General features: G+C 35.3%; 3 protein-coding genes across 3 annotated transcripts; 1 reads left to right on the plus strand and 2 right to left on the minus strand.

The window, feature by feature from the left end:
• The first annotated feature begins 3,344 nt into the window (after window positions 1-3,344).
• Window positions 3,345-7,354, plus strand: LOC107295278 (olfactory receptor 6M1-like). Its single transcript, XM_015824587.1, has 3 exons — window positions 3,345-3,392; window positions 4,270-5,238; window positions 7,292-7,354. The coding sequence occupies exons 1-3, from the start codon at window positions 3,345-3,347 to the stop codon at window positions 7,352-7,354; spliced, it is 1,080 nt and encodes a 359-aa protein (XP_015680073.1).
• Window positions 7,355-8,820: 1,466 nt separating this feature from the next.
• LOC107295279 (olfactory receptor 14A16-like) lies at window positions 8,821-9,780 on the minus strand. Its single transcript, XM_015824588.2, has one exon. The coding sequence runs from the start codon at window positions 9,772-9,774 to the stop codon at window positions 8,821-8,823; it is 954 nt and encodes a 317-aa protein (XP_015680074.2). The 5' UTR covers window positions 9,775-9,780.
• Window positions 9,781-23,215: 13,435 nt separating this feature from the next.
• On the minus strand, window positions 23,216-24,130 carry LOC114923182 (olfactory receptor 14A16-like). Its single transcript, XM_029285807.1, has one exon. The coding sequence runs from the start codon at window positions 24,128-24,130 to the stop codon at window positions 23,216-23,218; it is 915 nt and encodes a 304-aa protein (XP_029141640.1).
• Between the last annotated feature and the right edge of the window lie 1,341 nt (window positions 24,131-25,471).

A 25,471-nucleotide genomic window follows, 5' to 3' on the forward strand; every position in this document is an offset into this window, starting at 1 on the left:
GTAAAATTTATCCCAGGTTTCGAAGTAAACTGATCCACATTTGTCTTTCAAAACCATTGTAAGCCTGTCCATTTCCGCACATGCTAATATTTTATATAGTGACTCTTCCTCTGTGGGGATTTCTTTGCTCTTCCATTTTTGCGCAAATGCAAGCCTAGCTGCAGTCAAGATGTGTAACAGCAAATAGATTGTTCCCTTACTGTATTTCTCTGTAGTTATTCCCAGCAAGAAGAGTTCCGATTTTAACTCTAAGTCCAATATTAACATATCTCTCAACCAACTTCGTATCCTATTCCAATACTCATGGGCCTTTGGGCATTCCCACCACATATGGTAAGATGATGATGGAGGGAGTTTTTTGAGATCTTTTTAAAGAGGCACTGATGTTCCCTCTCAAGGAGCCATCACTGAATTCCACCATTCTAGACATTTTTATCCAGTTTTTCACTTTTTCTTTTTAGGTTTGGTGTTGAGGGTGTATCATTGCAATTCTAGATGGATGACATGGATTATTTGGCTCTTTTTCAGTCAGATTTCTGCCCAAGATACAGGGCAGAACTTTTGCCTGCACTTTTAGATGATTGGCAGGAGCGGGATGGAGGAAATACATTCCTCCTTGCTCTTCTTGACCTTTCAGCAGGTTTCAGTACCATCAACCATGGTATTCTTTTGGACTGACTTGTGATTTGGTGGTGTAGTTTTGTGTTAGTTCACCTCCTTTCTTCAAAGTCAATCTCAATTGGTGTTGATAAGGAAAGAGGGATCCAGTTCATAGCCTCTGCTTTGTGGGATGCTGCAGGGTTTGGTGCTGTCCTCTTCTTCCTTCATCTACATGACACTGCTGGGTGAGATAATCCATCACAGTGGATTGAGATATTATCAGTATGCTGATGATACCCATCTATATATCTCCATTCTGGATTGAGTGATGCTGTGGACTTTCTTTTGCAGTGTGTAGAGATTCTGGGGGCCTGGATGGAGAAAAAGAGACTATATCTGTGGCTATGAGTGGGGGGGCTCTCTGTATCTTGGAGTTTATTATCATTGATCCTGGATGGGTTGCACTACCCCAAACAGACCCAATGTGTAATCTGGGATTCCTCCTATGGCACCTATTCAAATAGTAGGTAGCAATTGAGGCTAGAAGGGCCTTTGCATAACTTCATATTGTGTTTCACTTACTTTTCCTCAGTCATTCATACCCTGGTGATCTTCTTCTGGACTATTGCAATGGACTCTACATGGGGCTACTCTTGAAAGTATCCACAAGCTCCAGCTGGTAGAGAATAAGGTCATACAAGCAATCTGGATTGCCCCAAAGATGGTGCATATAACATCTCAGCTGCAGAAGCTGCACTGGATGCTGGTTTGCTTATGGGTCCAATTGAAAGTGTTGGTTATGACCTTTAAAGCCCTACATAGCATAGGGTTAGGATACCTGCAGAACCATGTTCACTCCATTACATCAGCCTGTCCCTTCAAGTGAGGCAGGGAGGGTATGTTGCAGATTCTGTCAGTTGAAGAATTTTGACTTGTGGGGTCAGGAAAAGAGCACCTTAAAGGTGTTGCCCCACCCTTTGAAACAGGTGAGGTGGGTTTCCACTCTCGTGGCCTTGCAGAATGTCTGAAGATTTGGCTTTGCAGACTCACTTGGGAGAGGAGAATGTAGCCATGGGGTTGGTTAGCACTTTGAAGGCTTTCCTTTCATCTTTTTTAACTTTTTATTTTATTTTATTTTTATTACCTCATAATATAATACTGTATGTATATAGTTTTTTATGTTTTTATACTTAATTTGTAAGTCTCCCAGAGTGGGCAGTTTTATATTTGAATGAATGAATGAATGAATGAATGAATGAATGAATGAATGAATGAATGAATGAATGAATGAAATTGTCCTGAACCCCAACTTCCTATCTGGGTAATTTGAAATTGACAGACACACCTCTAAATCCTTCAGTTGCATCCACAATGTAATTTACTTTTTAACTATAGAGCTCATTATTATATCTGATAAACAGAATGGAACTTATGGACTTAGTTGTTCCTGAAGGTTTTCTCTCAGAATGAACTTCAAATGTTTTTTCTTCTTCACCTATCACATATCAATAGCAATTAATCATTTCTCAGATTTAACAGAGATCTTGATGTTAGTTAAATATCAGTATCACAGTACTGCAGGAAGCCAATGTTTACTTAGTCTTGAGAAACAAATTTCCCAGAAGAGTACAAATGCCTGGATCTCCAAAATCTCTATTTAAATCCCCAAGTGATTAGTTTAGCTTAAATGAAATATATGAGAATTATTTAAGATGTCAGTGATGTTCTTCTGCAGATCTTTTGTAATAGTTAAGAATTTTATGCCAAACAGATAGCATTTCCTTTTTTTGCTGTATGTTTCCTATATGTTATGCATAGATTCTTAATGCCTTCAGCATTCTTAATACATTCAGGAAATATATTTTATCAAAAAATTAGAATATGATTTGAAAAAGAAAGTCATGGAAGCAAAATGCATTGCAAGAGCAGCTTTTTATTTATTTTATCTTATTTTAATAGTTAGATTAAACTTGATATGTACAGAAAGAGTTCAACTAAATAATATACAAGTACCTCTTACATTCATGTTTTTATTTTTAATTTTGTTTTACAATTTTTTTATTAATTTTCAACTAAACAAATAATACAAATATGGTGTACTTCATTAGAAAAAAACCCTATTAAATATCATATTTTCAGAGATGATCGGCAGTCCCCCCCCCCTGCATCCACCCTCTCTCCCTCAACCTTCCTACCTACTTCCCTCTTCCTTCCTTCCCCTCCTATCCACACCTCTCTCCTCCTTCCTCCTTTCCAACTATCCTACACATCCCACCACCTTCTTTTCCACATCCTTCGGATGCAGTTTGGGGGTACTAGCCGACCATTTCCTCTTCACAAAGAAAAAATTTACATTATTTTTCTATAACATATTAATACACCAAATTTTATATAATTCTACCCCCTTCATCCCCTCCCTCCCTCCCCTCCCCGGACTTCCCATAACTGAATACAGGGATAAGCGCATAACATCCCAAATCTAAATAAAGCTACCCAAACATAATACAATCAAATATTAACATACTTTAACTCTAATATACAATAATAAACTTAAATATAAAATATATATAATATATAGATTATACTAAATAGAGATAATAAAATAATAAGTTTAATCAAAGGCTATATGGTAATTATTCATTTCATACTTTCTCTGAATATAATCACATTCATGTGATTATATAATTTTGAATAATTTTTATTGCATGTGTCCCACCCTTAACTATATACGATGAATTTTGCAGATGCTGAATGAAGAATTCAAAATTGCAAGGAAATCCCAGAGCCTGAAGGTAAGCAGTGATATTAATAATCAACAGTGCTCCATTTGGATGATTCTTTTGGGAGTGAAGTTGTATAAAATGTATTTCATTTAATCATTTAATTATTTCTTAGATATGCCTGCTGTTTGTGGCAATGTCTACTAAATGCCTACATATTCATGAGGTTTTGTTCAGTAGTTTCAGTGGATGATTTGTTCAAAACCCAAGCTCACAACTCTTCCAGTCCTTCAGGCTGTGACATCTCTATCAAAAGCCCCTCTATTGAAGAAAGATCTCCACCAGAAAGAGATTGTTCTCTTGTCTATCCTTTCTCTAGTTATTCTGGTCTCTTCTTCCCACAGAGGAGATAGTAAAGTCTTTGGAGGTTGGAAAATATTCTATTTTTCTTTTTTTCTATTAACACTATAATTTCCCAGTAATTTGCTAATTTTCTCTTGGACAACAAATAAATACATGCAACAAGCTAACAACAACTAGTACATGGATCTCATACATTCAGCCTTCTGGCCACTATCTTACTATTTTTTTGTTTAACCAGATAGATTTAAAGAGATTAAATTTGTTGTGAATTTTCTTTCATATACCAGGAAAAAAAATCTGATGATAGATTTGGAAGAAAAACAAATAAAAATTAGACTCTGGTGAGTGTGTGTGTGAGAATTGGGTATGTATGTGAATTATAATATATAGATAGATTAAATATATTAGATATATTTTTTTCTCTCAGATGGTTTGGAAAGTAGAGCCAAGGATCAAATTCTTCATTGGTTTGGGATACACAAATTTATTTCATAATTTCCCCTAATTTGTTTTTATTCTTTTGTTTCATGCTAAGAATTAATAGAAGTAATAATATTTTGTGGATTTTTGCTTGTTTGTTTTACAGTTGTCTGACCCAATGATCTTGAAGAGCAGAGAAAATATCTCAGGAAATGCTGTCACTGAATTTGTTTTACTTGGCTTTTCTCATCTCCAGAAGATGCAGCTGCCTCTATTCTGCATTGTCCTGATCATGTATGTTTTAGCATTAATGGGTAATGCTCTGGTTGTCCTCATGATCCGCTTGGACTCCCGTCTTCACACCCCTATGTACTATTTCCTCAGCCACCTTTCCTGGTTGGAAATTATCATCACCACCACTGTCACACCAAAGATGCTCAGCATTCTCATTTCAGAGAAGAAGTCCATCTCCTTCTTTGCGTGTGCCTTTCAAGTCACATTATACTTTCTTGCAGGAACCACAGAAGTCCTCCTACTGGGAGCAATGTCTGTGGATCGCTACCTAGCTATATGTAACCCATTGCGCTACACAGCCATCATGAGTAACCAAGTTTGTTTACTGATGGTGGTTTTCTGCTGGTTCATTAGTTTTCTTTGCATTATAATTGATATGGTTTTCAAGTCAAAACTGCCTTACTGTGGACCCAATATCATTGATCATTTCTTCTGTGACACAGGACCCCTGACAAAGTTGATCTGTGCAGATACCCACCTCGTTGAAGCTTTAGAATTTGCCTTATCGTGTTTTACCTTGCTTTCCTCTGTCTCCGTCACTACCATCTCTTATGTCTGCATTATTGTCACAGTGATAAGGATGCCTTCTGCCCAAGGTAGGAATAAAGCATTTAGCACTTGCAGTTCGCATATCACCGTGGCCTCAATCTACTATGGTAGCTCCATATTCATCTATGTCAGGCCATCTGAAAACTCATCTATGGATTTCAATAAATTAGCCACAATGCTCAACACAGTAGTAACCCCCTTGCTCAATCCAATTATCTATAGCTTTAGAAATAAAGCAGTCAAAGAAGTTTTGAAAGATAGAGTGAAGCAGCTTGGTTCTACCATTGCAAAGGTAAGAGATTAAAATACAACATTTCCTCCTGAGCTTTCCACATTATATGGACATCTCTGAGTTTAACCTAGCTGCCTTTTTTCTCAACTGAAATATAATGTAAAGCTTTCTGAAGAGTCAACAAGGGATTTAACCTCTCCGCAATCATTTTCCTAGCAGCTCCTAGCATTATAATATCAGAAACCTCTTCATGAGAGAATATACATACCCCTTCTCTTCTGATAGCACTGATCCTGTTACCTAGTTTGGGTAATGAACTATTACCCACTATTGCTACCTTCCTCTTTTAATATGACCATGTAATGTTTCCCAACTGTTATTAACAATATGATCTCATCAATCCAGATAATTTGTAGTTAAATAATTTGCTACATAGTGGCAAGGAAAGAATGAGGGGAAAATCATACTGATGCAGAAGTGTCTTTTAAAGGTAACTTAAGCTAATTCTCTTTGGCTAGATAGAACTCCATTCTTTTCCTATGCTTTCACATTGTAGGGGGGACAGGCAGCCTAAACGTTTAATAAATACATAAAATAAATAAAGAATAAATAAATTCATCTTAAAGGAAAAAAAGCTAATTCGTTATTCAGCAATACTTCTGTTTACAGAATATACTCATTATTCAAGCAAGACAGATATGTGGATGACCACTTTGTGGAGTCTATTTTGGAATTCTTCTGAGAGTTTCCTATGCTTTCATAAGTTGCTGACTGCAACTTATTGTTATTTTATCACAATAATATTCTTTACCTTTTTCCAAATCTTCTTTTTCTATATGTATTTTCTTTCTAATTATTATAGAAACAAATATCCTTCCTCTCTCAATGAGGACCAGATATGAGATCACAAACATGTTTTCTTCAGATACTCTGTTACTTGTGATCAGAATACTTTGGGGAGCTCATTGAGAACTATATCATTATCTCAAGTGATAATAATGTTATTTCTTGTTTAATGTTTGCATGAAGTTTCAGTGAACAGTTCCACAATCAGAAACAGAACAGATATATGTTAGAAAAGGGCATGAGCAAAGAAAAACACCAACATTTCATTTCATTTTTGTATTTGTTCCATGGATAGAAAGTAGGAAAATGAAAAATTATTGACAATGGATTGCTATAAGAAAACTAACATTAGATATTAATGAAATAGAGTGGGACATTGAATTTTACTTTGGAGGAAACAGATTCATTTTTATATTTGCAATGATCTTTTTGTTACTATGTCTGCTGATGTTATGGCTGATGTTTTTAACCCAAAGTGAATGTAAGACGCAACCCATTCTCTGCAACACAATTGATGCCCTCCAAATTCCACATGAATATTACCAGCCAGGTGACTTTGTCATTGGAGGGATCTCTTCTCAGTTTGTCTCCTTTTTCAAGGTTCTGTCTTTCCAGGAACACCCCAGATCAATGTTTATTGAAGATCCTATGTAAGGAATTTCTTATTTCAATAAGATATCCAGGAGCACATTATTATAATTACTGTAAAGAGAAAGCAACTTTTTCTTTTTTTAATGGATGAGCAAAATAGAAAATTTCAATAAGATTGTACTAAATATATGGTTACAGGTTTTCTAGAATATCATTTTCTCAATTCTGTATTTTGCCTTTCTTTTGTGAGAACTACACTCTATTAATCTGATCATCAGATCATGTTGTTTTCAGTATCTGTCAAGACTACTTTAACTTCTTTCAATCCCACCTTCTGTATCATATGAGGCACTTCCTTCAATTTTGGATGCAAAATGGTTCTTATTTACTGCAGTTTCATCTTAATGACCATTGTATCTCTAAGAGCTTGGATTTCTCAGAATAAATGAAGATGTTTCATATTCTCTCTTTCTCACAGTCCTTCAGTTTCCATCCCTCTTACTGTGTTACCTCTTGTTTCAAACATGTATAAGATGACTATATTGATCAATAGCTATTAAAAGTTAAACACAAAGAATATAACAAAGCAAGGTGGATTGTTCAAGTGTCAGATGTGGGCCAGGAAGACCATACTCAGTTTCTGAAGTGCTTTTCTTAATGTTATGTTTGTCACCAGATTCTTATAGGGCTAGAAGAATATGGAAAGAAGAAAAATGAAGAAAATGTTTCTCTTAAATAAATCTTGGATCACATCAATATACCTTTCTCATTTTTACTCTTGTAAATATGGTAAATTTGGTAATCACTTGTGTATTAGTGAACCAAATCATGGTACTGAAAATGAACACATAATCATAATCCAAATCAAAGTAAAATGAAATTCACTAAAATCAATGAGGCCTAAGTCATAACTACTATTAGAATAACTGGATCAAATCTAAAAGGACATTTTTTTCACAGGACTCTATAATTAATGACACTATAGTTTCCTCCTTTCAGTTTTCAGGACAAAAACTTCAGAGAAAATAACAATCCTGCAATAGTATTTTAAACATATTTTGTTGGCTGGATTCATGCATCCCATTAAGCAGGAAAAAGTTTTATCATTCTTTAGTGGTACGTCTGAGCCCAGCCAACTGCTGCTTTTCTAACTGATACATCATATTGTACTTTGCTGCTTCATAATTCTTTTCCCCTTTCAGACATATATTTTTTAAACCTAGGGGACAATTGGAAATTTGATTTCCTTTGACACACAATATTATCTTCACCTATAGAAAGGTGAATCTGATCTACTTCTTATAGGCAAACCGCCAGAACTGCAAAGAAAGCAATAGCAGAAGTCTCTTTCTCTCACTAGCCTAATCAAATAACTGGTGTGAATCTTTCATAAAAGGAGAAAAACTACTTTTCTGAGTCATTTATTGATCATTTCAAAGTTATATATACTTTATTTCTAATGAAGTATGTGGTTGTTGCCACATCCTGAGTGCCATTCTGAGAAACCGATGTCTCTATAAGAAATATGTGCTTTTGATTACAAAGGTCTAGGATATTCTTGGATTATACAAATGCTTTCATTACAGTGTAGTGATAAAGAACTACCAGCAAGTCTTGGCTTTCTTGTATGCTGTGAAGGAAGTCAATGAGAATCCATATAGTAGTTCCTACTATTAAATTAAATTATTTAAATTTTCTCCAATCTAATCTTCTCCAATTATATTGACAATTGGCCATACTGGCAGTTGAACATGCCTGGCAAGGTTGATACATTTAATATTTAATTTTGCTATAATTATGAATATATTATATTCAAACAAATAGGAAATCCAACCATTATAGAGGGTGCTAACTTGGGAAGAAGGTTCATTAAGCTCACATGTCAGTAAGCTCACATGTTTTTATTTTACTTATGCCAAGAAAGTTGTTTTCCTTAGGTCTCTTATTACTTGTTAGTTTATTAAACAGTTGTTTTTATATTTATCCTGGTGTTCAACTATTTTTCTCAACATGAATGTACCCAGGATTCGCATTTTTAGTATAATTAGAGACAATTATGAGTGAACAATTTTACTCCAAGCCAGGAAGTGGGAAAGACAGTTGTTTTTATATTGATCCTGGTGTTCGACTATTTTTCTCAGCTTGACTTCTTTCTACAACTTCTTCCTTTTAGCAGGAACATGAAAGTAAAAGATAAAGGTATAGTTACATCAAACAGATGAGAAAGCATAAACGAAATAAATTTTCAATTTTCCCCAGTTTAGACAGAATATGCTTATTTCTCATACTATAGATGATTGGGTTGAACAGGGGTGGAAGAATGGAATATAGGATAGTTAATACTAAATCTAAGTAAGATGTGGAATTTGAGGCAGGCTTCAGATAGGCAAAGGTTCCAGTTATCGTAAACATAGAAATAACTATAAGATGGGGAACACAAGTAGAAAAGGCCTTTTGCCTTCCCTGTACAGATGGGATTCTCCACACTGTCTTGAAGATCATGACATAGCTTACAATGATAAAAATAAAGCAACCTAACCCACCAAAGGCACTTGCCACAAGTACTCCAACTTCAACTAGATTAAAGCCAGAGCAAGATAGATTTAGTAAATATGGAATTTCACAGAAAAACTGATTGACAGTATTAGAACAATAATGGACTGAAAAAGTGCCACTGGTGTGCAGCATTCCATAGAGAAGACTGGCGACCCAAACCAGAATCATTATTTCAGTGCAGGTTTTCCAATTCATCATCATCTCATAATGCAGTGGATGGCAAATGGCAACATACCTATCATATGCCATGACTGTGAGAAGGAAGAAATCAGAAGCTATAAAAGAAATAAAGAGGAAGACTTGAGCAACACAACCAAAATAAGAGATGCATCTGGAATTCTTGAGGGAATTTATCATGGATTTGGGAACAATAACAGAAATCAACCCCAGATCTTGCATAGCCAAATTCATCAGAAAGAAGTACATGGGTGTGTGCAGTCGATAGTCAAAAGTTATTGCAAAAATGATTAGAAGGTTTGCTATTATGGTTGCCAAGTAGAATACTAAAAATGAGAAGAAGTGTAGAAGTTGCAGCTGTCGAGTTTTTGAGAATTCCAGAAGCAGAAAATGAGAAGGTACTGTGGTCACATTATCCATTTTCATGTACGACCAGACCATTTTCATGTATGATCTGCAAAGAAGCAGAGAGGGTAGATAAAATGAAATAAAATCTACAAAGTTTTAACTTAATATTTAGTTAGACTAAAAGAAAAAATATAAAAGTGGATACATCACAAAAAGAAAAAAACTACATTTCTCTATATTTCTATCCACGTGGAGGAAAATGATTCACCAACCTTGTGTTACCTTTTCCCATTATCCCTCCCAATCCTGTTCCTTGTTGTCATAGCCAAATGTTTGTCTAGGATTTGGAAGACTTGATTCAGTTCACCTTCAATTATGGAGGTTGAGTGTTCAGCTTTTTATTATTCCTAAAGAGTTATTATGGTGGTGAAAAAAGGAATGATATGGATGGTACCTTGAGATCCTACAGAATAAGCAGGAACCAATTTTAGTAAACCAGTGCATAAAAGAAAATGTTTTTATATTGAAAGCTTGAGAGCCAAGATTCTCCAGCAGCATGTGTCTGTATGACAGAAATAGTGATTAAGAGAGGGAGAGATTTTGTCAGGGGTTCTGGGAGCATGAACTCAGATTCTGGCTGGAAAAAATGCTTTAAATAAATAAATATTAAATACCAATGGAAGAGAATCAAAGGGCTAAAAATAGAAGATGAAATTATGATTTCACAGTGTTCTTTACATCCATAGATCTGGAACTAGCAAAAATAAAAAACAAAACAAAACATGGCAACAATACTATAAAAGGCTCCATTCTTATGGAGACACATAACCTACCCAAATACACTCAGATCAAATTACTCAGAATCATGGACCCCATCAATCTCTGCCTCACTATCTGCTCTTAATATGATGGTCAAATATATCAACAAATCAGATAAACATCCATGAAGTCACACTCTCAGGAGTCAAAACAAAGACTGCAATGAAACATCTGGAAACTATAGCACTCCCACACATACAATCAAATGTATGGGTTCAGTATGAAGATGACACCTTTGTCATAATAAAAAAGAAACAATTGGAGAAGACACATGAAATAATCAACAACTTCTTCAAAGGAATAAAATTCACAAGGGAAGAAAGCAAGAATACACTGCCCATCCTAGATATCCTCATCAGCAGAGGAAATAATGGCAAATTAGAAACATATGTCTGTTGAAAAGCAACCTACACTAACCAAGTATTCCATTACTAAAGTAACGATTCAACCTCCCACAATCAAAGGTATGTAACAATATTATTCAGACAAGTACAAGTGCATGGCAGCAACCTAGAATATGAGAAAAAGGAAACAGACTGCCTACATCACATCTTCCAACAAAATGATGTGCCTGACCATTCAACCTATGCAATGGATAATACTACCATACTTCAAAAGAAAATCTCAGAAACTACAAATTATTAAAGCCATATGGATTCACTGCAGTATATAAACAAATGAAAACCTTCAAAACACATCTTAAGTAAGTCAAAAGACCCAGTAACCCCTCCTCCCAAAAATATATTTCATTTACAACATACAGGGCAACAAATCTAACAGTCACTATACAAAACAAAGGCAAAACTAGCAAAGTGCATCCATGAACACCAAATAACAATCAGAAGGTACAATGAAAACTCTATAATCTCACAACACAGAGATAGACTCAGTTTCCCAGATTGTTTCAACTGGGAAATGGCATGCATCCTAGACCAAACTAGAAAATTCTAGGAAGCCTGGCATTCAGACAAATCAGCCATCAACAGACACATATGTATCAATAAACCACATCTGCACACCATTCAAAAGACAGTTTAAAAAGTAAGAAGAAAACAAAGACTAGAACACATCCTCTTCAGCAACCAACACCCTGAAAAGCAGAAATTAGCACCAGACAAAGAATCAAGCAGAATCCTAATCAAGAAACTACCAAGGCATGTCCCCACCAACACTAGCAGAGCAAACTACTGTGTATAAACAGAAAGCAAACATCCCATATTCACTAGCAGTGAGTTCATTCATGCATTCATGCATTCATGCATTCATTCATTCCATTTCTATACCATCCATGTAAGTGATTCTGGGCAGTTGATGATGTTATCTAGTCACCTAATGAAATGTCTGCAAGCAAACAACTAAGTTGAGAGAACATGAAGAACTCCACAAATACAAAATTAATGTATTTGTGTTTAATATTGCATCCGTTTAAAAATGAAAGAATTTTACTTAACAATGTAGCCACCAATCTTTTCTATATAACTATTTTTATGATACTTACGGCAACAGTAAGTAATATCACAACATTCACAAGTTAACCATTAAAATAACATCATGCTCTCAAAGCATTTTATTTTAAAAAAATAAATGTGATATAAGGAAAATAAATTAGTAAAAACTGTCTTCCAGCAAACTTAAACCTAAGTAGAATTTAGATACATGTTCTTTCTTACTGTGGCTTTCTCCCACTGTATCTCATCTTTGTGATCATTATTTGAGATATCTCAAAATAGAGTTTTATATCCATTCATTATTTAACTTGCATGCATTTGGTCATCTGTGGCTGATTATACTTTGATCTCGGCAATGAAATGTGTACACCAAACAACAGTAGTTTACTTGTCAAGAAAATATCAGATATTTGTCATAAAACAAAATTATTTTGGATTCTTGCATCGAGGAAGGAATTGGGTTAAGTAGTCAGAATAATCCTTTGCTTGATATGCCTCAGTTATTCTTCATTGTTTTCATAGTTTACTCCATGGAATGTTATTATAATTGTACAACAATGTTTAAACTTACTGATTTTCTAAAAGAATCATTGTTTGCCAAGTTGACAGACATTAAATTGACAGACACTACATAATTATATATTTGGACATATAAATCTAGCTAATCTTTTTATGTATAAAAATTATTTTTGCAAGAAATGAGATGGAAAATCCAAAGCCACGAGTTCCAATTCTCAGAATCCCTTTGAACAAACCTCACAATTCTCAAGAATATTGACAAACATTTAACAACAAATATGGTATTTTCAGGAATATCACTATCCCTTATTTTTATGTATGGACCAAGTTAGAATTTATGCTAATTTATCTACTAATTATTAAGTCACCAAATTATTAATAATAATAATAATAATAATAATAATAATAATAATAATAATAATAATAATAATAATAATAATAATAATAATAATAATAATAATAATAATAATAATAATAAAAAGTTGGAAGGGACCTTGGAGGTCATCAAGTCCAACCCCCTGCTCAGGCAGGTAACCCTATACCATTTTGGACAAATGGCTGTCCAGTTTCTTCTTAAAAACTTCCAGTGTTGGAGCATTCACCACTTCTGGAAGCAGGTTGTTTTTTTTTTCTTTGTTATGAAAGATATAACAAAACAACAATTGGCTACAATGCATTAAATGACCAAATGCAATCAATTAGATTTTGTAGGTAGCCCTTAAATATCACAATAATCCAAATGTATGCTTCAACCAAGAAGAAGAGGAAATTGATCAATTTTATTTTGTGGACAAGTTCAATTTGAAATCCACAGAACATGAAAACAAGATGTGTTGCTTGTGATTGGAGATAGAACAGAACAGAATAATAGAGTTGGAAGAACCTTGGAGTTTTCCTAGTCCAACCCCAGGCTCAAACAAGAGATTCTATATAATTTCAGATAAGTGGCTGTCCAGTCTCTTCTTAAAAGCCTCTAGTGATGGAGCATCCACAACTTCTGAATGCAAGCCATTCCACTAGTTAATTGTTTTCACTGTGAAGAAATTTCTCCTTAGTCCTAGGTTGCTTCTCTCCTTCATTAGTTTCTATCCATTGTTTCTTGCCTTATCTTCTGATGCTTTGTAAAATAGGTTGACCCCTCTTCTTTCTGGCAGCCACTCAAATATTGGATTGGAACACTGTTATCATGTCATCCCTAATCCTTCTTTTTAATAGGTTAGATAACCCAATTCCTGCCACCATTCTTCATATGGTTTAGTCTCCAGACCCTTAATAATCTTTGTTGCTCTTTTTTGCATTCTTTCCAGAGTCTCTTTTTTGTAGTATGGTGACCAGAACTGGATGCAATATTCTAAGTGTGGTTTTACTAAGAATTTATAAAGTGGTATTAAGACTTAATGTGATCTTGGTTTTATCCTTCTGTTAATGCAACCTAGGATTGTGTCGGCTGTTTTGGAGTGCTGCTGCACATTTCTGGTCATATTTAGGTGATTGTCCAGTAGGACTCCAAATTCCCTTTCTGAAATGGCATTCCAAACTGGAACACCGAAGTTAAAAACATTAAAAGGAAAATGTAGTTGGATTATTTGGATTAGGGAAAAAAATAAAGAAAAACCAATTTATCAATTTTTGCCATTCCACTATTTTTTTTCATAGCTAATTATCTTCAAACAACCAAAATGATGCCTCTTTACAAGGATATCACCAGATGCAGTACAAAGAAATTATGATGATTATATTATATTATATATATTATATATTATATTATATTATTATTATATTATATTATATTATTTCTAAAAGTAAATGGAGGAACTAAACTAGACCATCAAATATGGCTTGATCTGACAGACACTCAAATGACCAGGCTCAAATTATCCTTCTTCAGACACATTATGTAAAGACTTAGCTCACTGGAGAACTTTAATGATGGGAAAGTTAAAAGGAAAGAGAAGAGGGCAATCAGTAGTTAGGTGTATGGCTTCAGTTATACTGGCAATAGGAGCACCTTGAAGCCCTGAAAGACTATATTAGGGATCATCATAGAGAAAAGCTATGTAGTCACCATCTTGATGACATATAATCATTCAGTCATAATTCCTGTAAAATGAAAATTTCAATCTCTACAAGTATCAGGTGGGTTAAATCCCATCATGTTAAATGTTCATTTATACTATTGGATATAAAGAGTATATATGTACACAGTAAAAAGAAACACTTTCCAATAATGGTGATAGAAAAATCCCTTCAATAGAACTCTCAATTATATGCTCACTATTCTGATTCATAATACAATACCTTTAAATCTACATGTTTAAGGTCCATATTCTTGAAAAACATAAAAAAAATCTTCTATTGTTGTCTCCTAAATTGCATATCATCTTATTTTATTATCTATCATAGTAGCTTGAGAAATCATTTGATGAAATCTTCTCTGCGAGAAATTTGTTATATAGATAATCAAGATACACATAATTAAAAAGATATCAATTAGCCCCAGAAAAGAGAAAAAAGCTTTTCTTTTCATAAATGTTACTTACTATTTTTTCCACAAAATTACTTTAACTTAGAATGTACGCTCCATAGTGTTAAATATTGTTCTAGTACTCATTTTCAGACAGTAAATCTTTTTTTTAATAAAGGAAATAGGAATTTTATATCCGGAATATTTCTTAACTGTGCTGTTTTCCTCTAATCTCTTAGGTACCAATTAAAATAATTAATAGGTACCAGTAATTAGCAGTTAGCAATTATATGACTATCTTGCAATGATTTTATCAACACAATTAGGATTGAAGCTCTACCAGCATTCCAAATTGTGAAAATTCAAACATAGATCAAAGGAGAAGACCTGCATGAAAATAGGTCTCATCACTGGGGTGGAAAAGGATTTCTGCCTTCTTCGCATAAAATATGTTTTCCACATTGTCTTGAGAATCAAGATGTAGGATACATTGATAGAACTGATACATTGATTAAGAAGAAGAAACTCATTTTATATAGGAATGTACAGTAAAAAAATAGAACAATTTGTTTAAACTTCTTGACAATTACATTTGTTTTCCACAATACTATTACACCCTGATCCTCACTTTATCCACATTTAGCATCTCTAAAATGCATAGAAAGTAATTATAGATGTATGTTTTTGGCTGAGCAACTTCTGGAGTTCTACCATTGTTCTGAATTGAGAGGTTGGATTTCCCTCCATCTCAGCTGTGTAGAGAAGGCAAACAAAAGACAATAAAATGCAATTGTGCTGAACAGAATAGAAAAAAAATATTACAATAAAATTTCAGAATCTCCACAGTTTAAACAACACAAATTTGATATTCTTATTCCTGATGCTGTAGATGATTGGGTTGAAGAGGGGTGGAAGAAGGGAATATAGAACAGTCAACCCAAAATCTAAGTAAGATGGTGTGTCAGAAGGACGTCTCATATTGGCAAAGGATGCAGTTAATAAAAACATAGACACTACTATAAGATGAGGAATGCAAGTTGATAAAGCTTTTAGCTTTCCATGTTCAGAAGGAATTCTTCGCATTGCCTTGAAGATCATGGCATAAGATACAATAATAAAAGTAAAACAACCTAGTTGGCACTAGGCACTAGTAGTCAATGGCACTGACCAAAAGAATTCCAACTTCAACTACATTGCATCCAGAGCATGATAGTTTTAGCAATTGTGAAATTTCACAGAAAAACTGGTTTACAATATTAGAACACAAAGGGGTGGAAAATATGCCAATGGTATGCAACATGCCATAGAGAAAACTGGCAATCCAAACCAGACTCACAATTTCAATGCAGGATTTCGAATTAATCAATGTCTCATATTGGAGTGGGTTACAAATTGCCACATATCGATCATATGCCATAACTGTCAAGAGGAAGAAATCAGAAGCTGTAAAGGATGCAAAGAGAAAGACTTGAGCAACACAACCAAAGAAAGAAATGTGTCTGGTGACTAGGAGGTAATTCACCATGGATTTGGGAACAGTGACAGAAACAGAGCCTAGGTTCTGCAGTGCCAAATTCATTAGAAAGAAGTACATGGGGCTGTGCAGCTGATGGTCAGAAGCTACTGCAGAGATGATGAGAAGATTTGTTGTTAGAGTTGCCAAATACAACACAAAAAATAAGAAAAAATGCAAAAGCTGTATATTTTTTGAGAAATCCAGGAGCAGAAAGTAAGGCACTCTGGTCTGGTTTCATTTATGACAAAGCTGCATGATATACCTGCAAGGAAGCAGACGAGAGAGATATTACACAAATACACAAAGTTTGGCAAGTGGCATTTTCAATTGTGGTGAGAGCAGAAAACAAAAAGAAACATAAAGCATGGAGAGAGTAAACAGAAGATCACACCATGGATCTTGTAGCATGGGCATATTAGGCCATATTCAGCCAATTGGTATCCATTTGTGCTCAAGAATCAACCACTAGCCTCACACATTTCCTTCTTTCTTCTTTCCAGTTCTGTTACTTTATTTACTGATCAAAAGGAATACCTCAGATAAGAAAACTCTGCTCAAGTCCATTTTCAACCATGGAAAATTACTGAGAATATTTGAACCAGTCACACTCTCTACCACTCATACAGGATTGTGGTAGTGTTTGAAAATTGAAGGATGTGCTTTGTATGTGCTTCTAGAAGAAAGCTAATGAAAATCTAGCAAATAAATACAAAAATAAATTGCTAGGTTTTTACTTGGAAATCTTAAGGGCAGAAAATGCCACATTGGTGTGTGTGTGTGTGTGTGTGTGTGTGTGTGTGTGTTTGCTTATATGAGAAATATATATTTATTTTCTTAGTTGCATTAGCAGGGAATTAAGAAAAATAGCAGAATAAGCTTTTAATTTAGGACATAAATTCTAGATTCCTTAACAGGTATTTAATAGTATATAGTTAAAAGAAGCTGGAACTTTACTTACAACACAACACTTATCTTGATATTCATTAGGTGATATTATGCTTGATTATCCTATTGTAAAATATTTCTGAACAATTGCAGTAATGCAAAGCCAGAATCCCAAAGTTCAACCTTCCTTTCCTTAGCTGTCTCTCATTGCCTGCCCCATGTGACCAATCAGATAGAGGCAATATGTTTTCCTAATGGTCCGTCTAAGCATAGTTTGGTATACAGCTCCCTCCTTCTTCCAGCTGGCTGAACTTGAGGTAGTGTTTCAAGAAGATACAGCATTTACTTTTGTTTCCCTAAGCAGTCCCCCCTTCATTCCCCCTCCCCGCAGTTCATGGCAGCTGACCACATAGCAGTGGAACACAAGCAGCATAAGGTGGCAGCTGACAGTTAGATCATGCTAAATCTATATAAATTGAGGTACTGGAAGAAGATTTTAGATAGATAAACATGCTGGTTTACAGAACAAGGAACTACTGTAAGGTAGGGAACAAAAGCGGAAAAGGCTTTCTGCCTTTCTTGCACAGAAGGGATTCTCTACACTGTTTTGCGATGCTACCAGCTGCAATAATTCTAATTCCAATTAGAATGAGTATACATTAAAATGGCTTTGGCCATGATCGAATTTTACAGAAACACTTGTTAATATCCTTAGAACAAAATCACAATTTCAGCTCAGGATTTCCTATTAATTAATACCTCATACTACAGGGCACTCCAAATGGCAGCACATGATTCATATGTCATAATTGTGAGCAAGTGTAATGGTTATTTGGAAGACAATTGTACTTTGAAGAGTTTAATGACATATTTTTTTATTTCTCCTTTCTATTAAGAAAAGTCTAAAAGTGTAAAGCTGAGCTAACTTGCATGACTTTGACTGAATAAAGTGTTTGTGTGTGTGGGTGTGGGTGTGTTTATTTGGAATCTTCACACAGCTGCAAATCTTTATCTGTGAAAAAGTGCTGATTTTCAGTTCCTATGCCAGAATCATGAACATCTCCAGATGGAACATCAGGTAGAAAAGCTCTTGAAATGGTATATGTTTACTCCTTTTTGCAGAATATGGACATGTAAATAGGAGGGTTCATAGATTATTAAGCAATACCCATGCAAATTGAGTAAATATATATTTCTATACACAATCCACACTATGGATTCCTGACTATATATACATTTCACATGATGATAATAAGATATTCTGGAATTTCAATTTTTTAAAAAACATCCCACTGCTTAACATGATCAACACAATCATCACATTTATGATAAGATAAACCATACAAATCTATCAGTAATGGTAATTCATGATTGTTCCAGTTTGAAAAATACTATGACATTCTATACTAGGCTATAAACTCATCCTCACATCCTAGAGACTGTAGCATGAAGTTCTTTGTAGCTTTTTTTATGGACATGTAATCACAATGTCATCCATCTCAAACTGGATTTGAGATGCTAGTATTTCACTACCTTCTGCATTGCCATGCTTCAGCCTGAATCCTTTCAGAAACTTCATCACATTCATTCACTCATCCCTGGAGGTCTTTGGGTTCGTAGTGTGGAAAATGAAAATATTAGCTATTGTTCTTCTATGTAAGGTGAACTAAATCAGGTCTCATGGAAAAAGTATTGAACTGTGCTATGCTCAATCCAAAGGAACTATTTGTAATCTAAACTGCAATTGTACCATATTTTCCGGCGTATAAGATGACTTTCTAAACCCTGAAAATCTTCTCAAAACTCGGGGGTCGTCTTATACGCCCAGTCGTCTTATACACCGGAAAATACGGGTATTCTATTTTATTCCTTTATATAAGCTGACGACGCGATGGGGCGGCGGCCGGGAGCCGCTGCCTCCCGTCCTGCTCCCCCTCCCTGGACACGATGGGGGCGGCGGCCGGGAGCTGTTGCCTCCCGTCCTGCTCCCCCTCCCTGGACATGATGGGGGCGGCGGCCAGGAGCTGTTGCCTCCCGTCCTGCTCCCCCTCCCTGGACACGATGGGGGCGGCGGCCGGGAGCTGTTGCCTCCCGTCCTGCTCCCCCTCCCCGCCCGTTCAGCTGAGGACGCAATGGGGGTGGCGGCTGGGAGCCGCCGCCTCCCGTCCTGCTCCCCCTCCCCATTCGGCTGAGGATGCGGACGCCCATTCAGCTGAGGACATGGCGGCCAGGCTGGGGGCGGCGTGGACTCCCGACGATGCTGCAGTGTCCGCTGCCGTGCCACCGCCGCCACTGCCACTGGAGCCACTGCCTCCCGTCCTGCTCCCCCTCCCCGCCCATTTGGCACCATCTGCCTTTCATTCTCTCTCTCTCTCTCCTAACCTGGAGGGAGAGGGAGAGAGAGAAAGAGAGAAAGAGGAAAGAAAGAGAAGAGAAAGAGGAAAGAGAAAGAGAAGAGAGAGAGAGAGAGAGAGAGAGAGAGAGAGAGAGAGAGAGAGAGAGAGAGAGAGAGANAAAGAAAGAGAAGAGAAAGAGAGAAAGAGAGAGGAAAGGGAAAGAGAAAGAGAGGAAAGAGAAGAGAAAGAGAAAGAGAGGAAAGAGAGAGAAAATTAGAGGAAAGAGAAAGGAAGAGAAAGAGAAAGAGACAGAGAAAGAGAGGAAAGAGAGAGAAAGTTAGAGGAAAGAGAGAAAGAGAAAGAGAAGAGAGAGGAAAGAGAGAAAGAGGAAAGAGAAAGAGAGGAAAGAGAGAGAAAGAGAAGAGAGAGGAAAGAGAGAGGAAAGAGAAAGAGATAAAGAGGGAGAGGAAAGAGAGAGGGGAGAGGAAAGAGAAAAAGAGAGGAAAGGGAGAGAAGGAGAGGAAGGACAGAGAGAAAGAGAGGAAAGAGAAAGAAAGAGAGGGGGAGAGGAAAGAGAGAAAATGAGGAAAGAGAAAAAAGATTGAGAAAAGAGAAAGGAAAGAAAAGAGAAAGAGAGGAAAGAGAAAGAGAGGAAAGAGAGGAAAGAGAAAGAGAGGAAAGAGAAAGAGGAAAGAGGAAAGAGAGAGAGACAGAGAAAGAGAGAGGAAAGAGAGAGAGAGAAAGTTAGAGGAAAGAGAAAAAGAGGAAAGAGAAAGAAAGAGAGGAAAGAAAGGAAAGAGAGAGAGAGGAAAGAGAGACACAGAGAGAGACCCTTTTGACATCTAAAATGAAGATAAGACTGCATATATCCTTTTTTACCTTTATTTTATATATACACACACAAGCATACAAACACACACACACACACACATATATCATAAAGGTAAAAAAGGATATATGCAGTCTTATCTTCATTTTAGATATCAAAAGGGTTTTGCGGCTCCCAGTGTTTTGTTTTTGGTGGGAAATGTGTCCAAGTGGCTCTTTGAGTGTTTTGGGTTGCCTACCCCTGATATAGCCCAAACGCTATATTTTAACTGGAAAAGTTGGGGGTCGTCTTATACGCCCAGTCGTCTTATACGCCGGAAAATACGGTACTTTACTTAATATGATTTTGCTAAGTTTGCTTGCTTGCTTAAAATATATTTAGAACATAAGGACTGGAACTGTGAGAAATGGGGAACTGAAAGTAGCTGATGGATGCAGGTTCCAATGTACACAAGTATGTGGAACCCGCATCCATCAGCTACTTTCAGTTTTCCCCATTTCTCACAGTTCCAGTCCTTATGTTCTAAATTATGTTCAGCAGAGGGTCAGCAGAAAGTGTCTGCAGTCTTAGGACAGGAAAGGGTATAAAAGGTTGGGACCAGACCTGATTGATTTGCCACTGGCCAATAGCCATCCTTGTTGGATCTCCTATGTCATTGGACCTCCGTGCAATGGGTTTTTAACTTAAGTGTTGTTTATATGTGTATTCCAAATTATTGCTGGAATAAACCTCGAATCTTAAAGTAAGAATTATTGCTTTATGTTGCTGTCTCTTGTTTCTTTCATTGGTTTTTCCATGACAACAGCAAGAGCTCCTCTGCATGGCCCAACTGGTGACAAATACTGACCAAATGTATGTTACTGGGGACATCTAGTGGTGAAAACGTGCTATAGCAAGTGGAATAAATTCTCATTGGGAGATTTCTGAGAACAAAATTTGTCCTTGACAGCAACCAAATATAAGAACTTGAAACAGCTGTGTGGTGAAAATAGTGCTTTATAGTGGAGGTGGAGAGTTATTGACTTTTATTAAAATAGCCTCTACTAAGACAGAAAGGGAGGAATATCACCCACAGCTTAATGTCAAACTTATGCTTGAAAAAATTCTAGAGGCTACTGAACTAATGAAGTCTACAATGAAAGACTTACATGCCACTTTAAAGCTACAAACCCCATTAGAGGAACCCACACTTCAAAAAGCAATAGAAGAAGGAACTAATAATAAAATGGAAGAATGTCAGAAACAATCTACCCAGACTCTTAATATTCAGAGCTCGACTTTACTTAAAGACTGGACAACTACAACAGATCAGAAACTGATAAAAGCAATGCTAAGATGGAACTTCCAGAGGATTTACGACAATACACTGAGATTTCAGATAATCTAGATGATTCAAAAACAACTACAACATCGAACATGAACTTTCATTTACTTCAGTTGAAACTAGAAGAAGACCAATCGGAACGCATGATAAACATATCAATTCAGATATGGAGACTTAAACCATTGGGTCAATGATTTAATGACTGTGAAGGGACTGGCTTCCTTGATAGGCTGATGACTGGATGGTCTCCCCTGTTTCAAATGATATATCCAGGAAGGAAGGGAGAGCCACTTGAGGCCCAAAAAGCTTTTTTATGGAAGCCGGTTTGGCATAAAAGGAAGGCCAGAGTTAGATTTAAAAAAAAATGGTTTTCTTTGTTTGATATCTAATGGAAGAGTTTTAAACTTTATCTAATGAACTAAGGAGATTTTAAAAGATATTATTGGATTTAATACTTAGACTTATACCTATAAGGGAAATAAATTAGTTATTTAAATAATTGTTTTGAACTATAAATAGAAGATGGATTCAGAGGATAAATGTTATTTTATGAGTAAGCGATGATATTAAAATGAGAATTAGAATATGATGGTGAAATAAATCAAGAATTTATTGGAATAAATAATAAGTGTATCTTAGAGATGATACTATTTTGTATTAATTAAGGGAACCGTGAGCTATTCGAAATCTAAATATTATTGGACAGAAAGCCAACTTAAATACTCTAATTGAAACCAGGCATAAGTTAAAAACAGGATTTGGAGATATACAATTTAAAAGCTGTTTATAAATGTTTTAAATGATTGAGTTATAACTAGCAATCTACCAATTTGAATTTGTTATAATGATGAAGAGAAACAGAGGAAATTTTTGATGATGTAAACTGATATATGTATGGATAAGCGTGTTATTGGATTATGTATTACCCAACCACCATGTTGCTTCCTTAAATAACTGAAGGTTTGTAAAAATGGAAAATTAATAAAACTTGTTATATATACATACATACATACATATATATATATATATATATATATATATATATATATATATATACACACGTATATAAAGGGAAGCTCATTTTATACAAGAGAACTCACAGAAAAAAATTATCACATTTTTAAATCCTCCTTTCTGTTACAATATATTTTTCCGTAATGGTGTTACAATCTAATCCTAATTTCATCCACATTTAACATCTGTACAGTTCATTGAAAATAATTATGGATGCAGGATTTTTGGTGAGCAACTTCTAGACTTCTATGATTTTTCTGGATTGAAAGATTGGATTTCCCATCATCCAAGCTATGTAGACAAGTCAGAGAAAAGACAAGAAAATGCAGTTGTGTGGAACAGAAGAGAAACATTAAAAGAACATTTCAGAATCTGCACAATTTAGATAGGACAAATTTGATGTTTTTGTTCCTCATGCTATAGATGATTGGGTTGAAAAGGGGTGGAAGAAGAGAATATAGAACAGTCAACCCAAAATCCAGGTATGATGGAGTGTCAGAAGGACATCTCATATTGGCAAAGGATGCAGTTAATAAAAGAATGGACACTACTGTAATATGAGGAATACAAGTTGATAAGGCTTTTAGCCTTCCTTGCTCAGAAGGAATTCTTTGCACTACTTTGAAGATTGTGGCATATGATATGATAATAAAAGTAAAACAACCTAGTGCAATAATGATATTGACCATAACAACTCCAAACTCAACTAGATTGGTTCCTGAGCAGGATAGTTTTAACAACTGTGGGATTTCACAGAAAAACTGATTTACAATATTAGAACAGAAATGGTTGGAAAATGTTCCAGTGGTATGCAAAATTCCACAGAGAAGACTGGCAATCCAAACCAGACACAGAATTTCAGTGCAGGATTTCCAATTAATCAATGTCTCATATTGGAGTGGGTTACAAATTGCCACATACCTATCATATGCCATCACTGTAAGGAGGAAGAAATTTGAAAGTGTAAAGGATGCAAAGAGAAAGACTTGAACAACACAACCAAAATAAGGAATGTGTCTACTGTTCATCAGAGAATTTATCATGGATTTGGGTACAATGACAGAAACAGATCCTATGTCCTGCAGTGCCAAATTCATTAGAAAGAAATACATAGGTCTGTGCAATTGATGGTCAGAAGCTACTGCAGATATGATGAAAAGATTTGTTGTTAGAGTTGCCAAATATAACACAAACAAAAAGAAAAAATGTAAGAGCTGCAGATGCCGTTTTTTTGAGAATTCCAGGAGCAAAAAATAAGATATTGTGGTTTGATTATCCATGTCTCATTTATGACAAAGCTGCATGGTATAACTGCAAGGAAACAGAGGAGATGCAATTAGACAAAGTTTGGCAACTTGCATTTTGAATTTTGGTAAGAACAGAAAACAGATAAAATATAAAGAATGGAGAGAATAAACAGAAGATCACACCATGGAAAAAAATCATTGTAGGATGAGCATATTAAACCATACTTGGCCAATTTCTATCCATCTGTACTCAAGAATCAACTATCAGCCTCAGATATTTTCTTCTTTCCTCTTTCCAGTTCTGTTGTTTCATGTACTGATCAAAATGATTACCTAGGATTAGGAAAACCCTGCTCAAGTCTATTTTCAACTCTGGAAGATTACTGGGAATATTTAGAGTATTCACAATCTCTTCACTTGTACAGTCTTATGAAAATGTTGGAAAAATGGTGACTGTGCTATGTACATGCTTTGTACTTCTAGAGGAAAGGCAACAGATATCTAGGAAATAAATATAAAAATAAAATTCTAGGTCTTTTACTTGGAAATTTTGAGGGTAGAAAAGGCCACCTTATTTTGTGTGTTTGTGTTTGTGATTGCATTTGTGTTTCTGTCTGTGTCTTTCTCTGTGTGTGCTTATTTGAGGGGAAAAAAGTTTTTTTTCTTGTCTGCCCTAGCATGGAATTAAGAAAAATATCAGAATAAGATTTTAAACTAGGATATAAATTCTAGATTCCTAAAAAGGTATTTTATGGTATATAATTAAAAGAAGTTGAAACTTTATTTACAACAGAATTGGTATCTTGATATCCATTGGGTGATATTATGCTTCATTATCCCACTGTAGAATATTTCTAATAAAAAAATCCCAAATTATCAGAATAAATTAATGTATTCCCTTGTCCAACAAGTTTAAAAAAACAAAAGATAAAAAATATGTTGAGAAATATTGCCATCCATTATTTTATTCAAAGGCAGAGAGATTTAAAATTATTTCAATGGTATTAACTTACCTGTTAGTGGTCATTTCTCCCACTTAACTAATTTCATTTCAAAATTCTTTTACTTGCATCAAGGTTTGATCTACGTTTCTGCAGATTTGAATATATTAATAAACATTGATTCATTCCATACTGTGGAATCTCACCAAACTGGATTCTGATTGACAATCCCTTTAAATCCACTGTCTGAGGTTCAAATTTCTGGAAAATAATATTAATAAATCATTTTATTGTCCTTCCCAAAATAGCCTGGGTTTTTTATTCCACTATATCAGGATATGACAGTAGGGAAGCCATTGATTAAATTCTTGACCCAGTGGAAAATTTATAAAGGCAACCCAGAGATATGTCAGCATATTAAACTTTCAATTTT

This window comes from Protobothrops mucrosquamatus, unplaced genomic scaffold (assembly GCF_001527695.2).
Source record: "Protobothrops mucrosquamatus isolate PMUCROS unplaced genomic scaffold, P.Mucros_1.0 scaffold2284, whole genome shotgun sequence".
NCBI lineage: Eukaryota > Metazoa > Chordata > Lepidosauria > Squamata > Viperidae > Protobothrops > Protobothrops mucrosquamatus.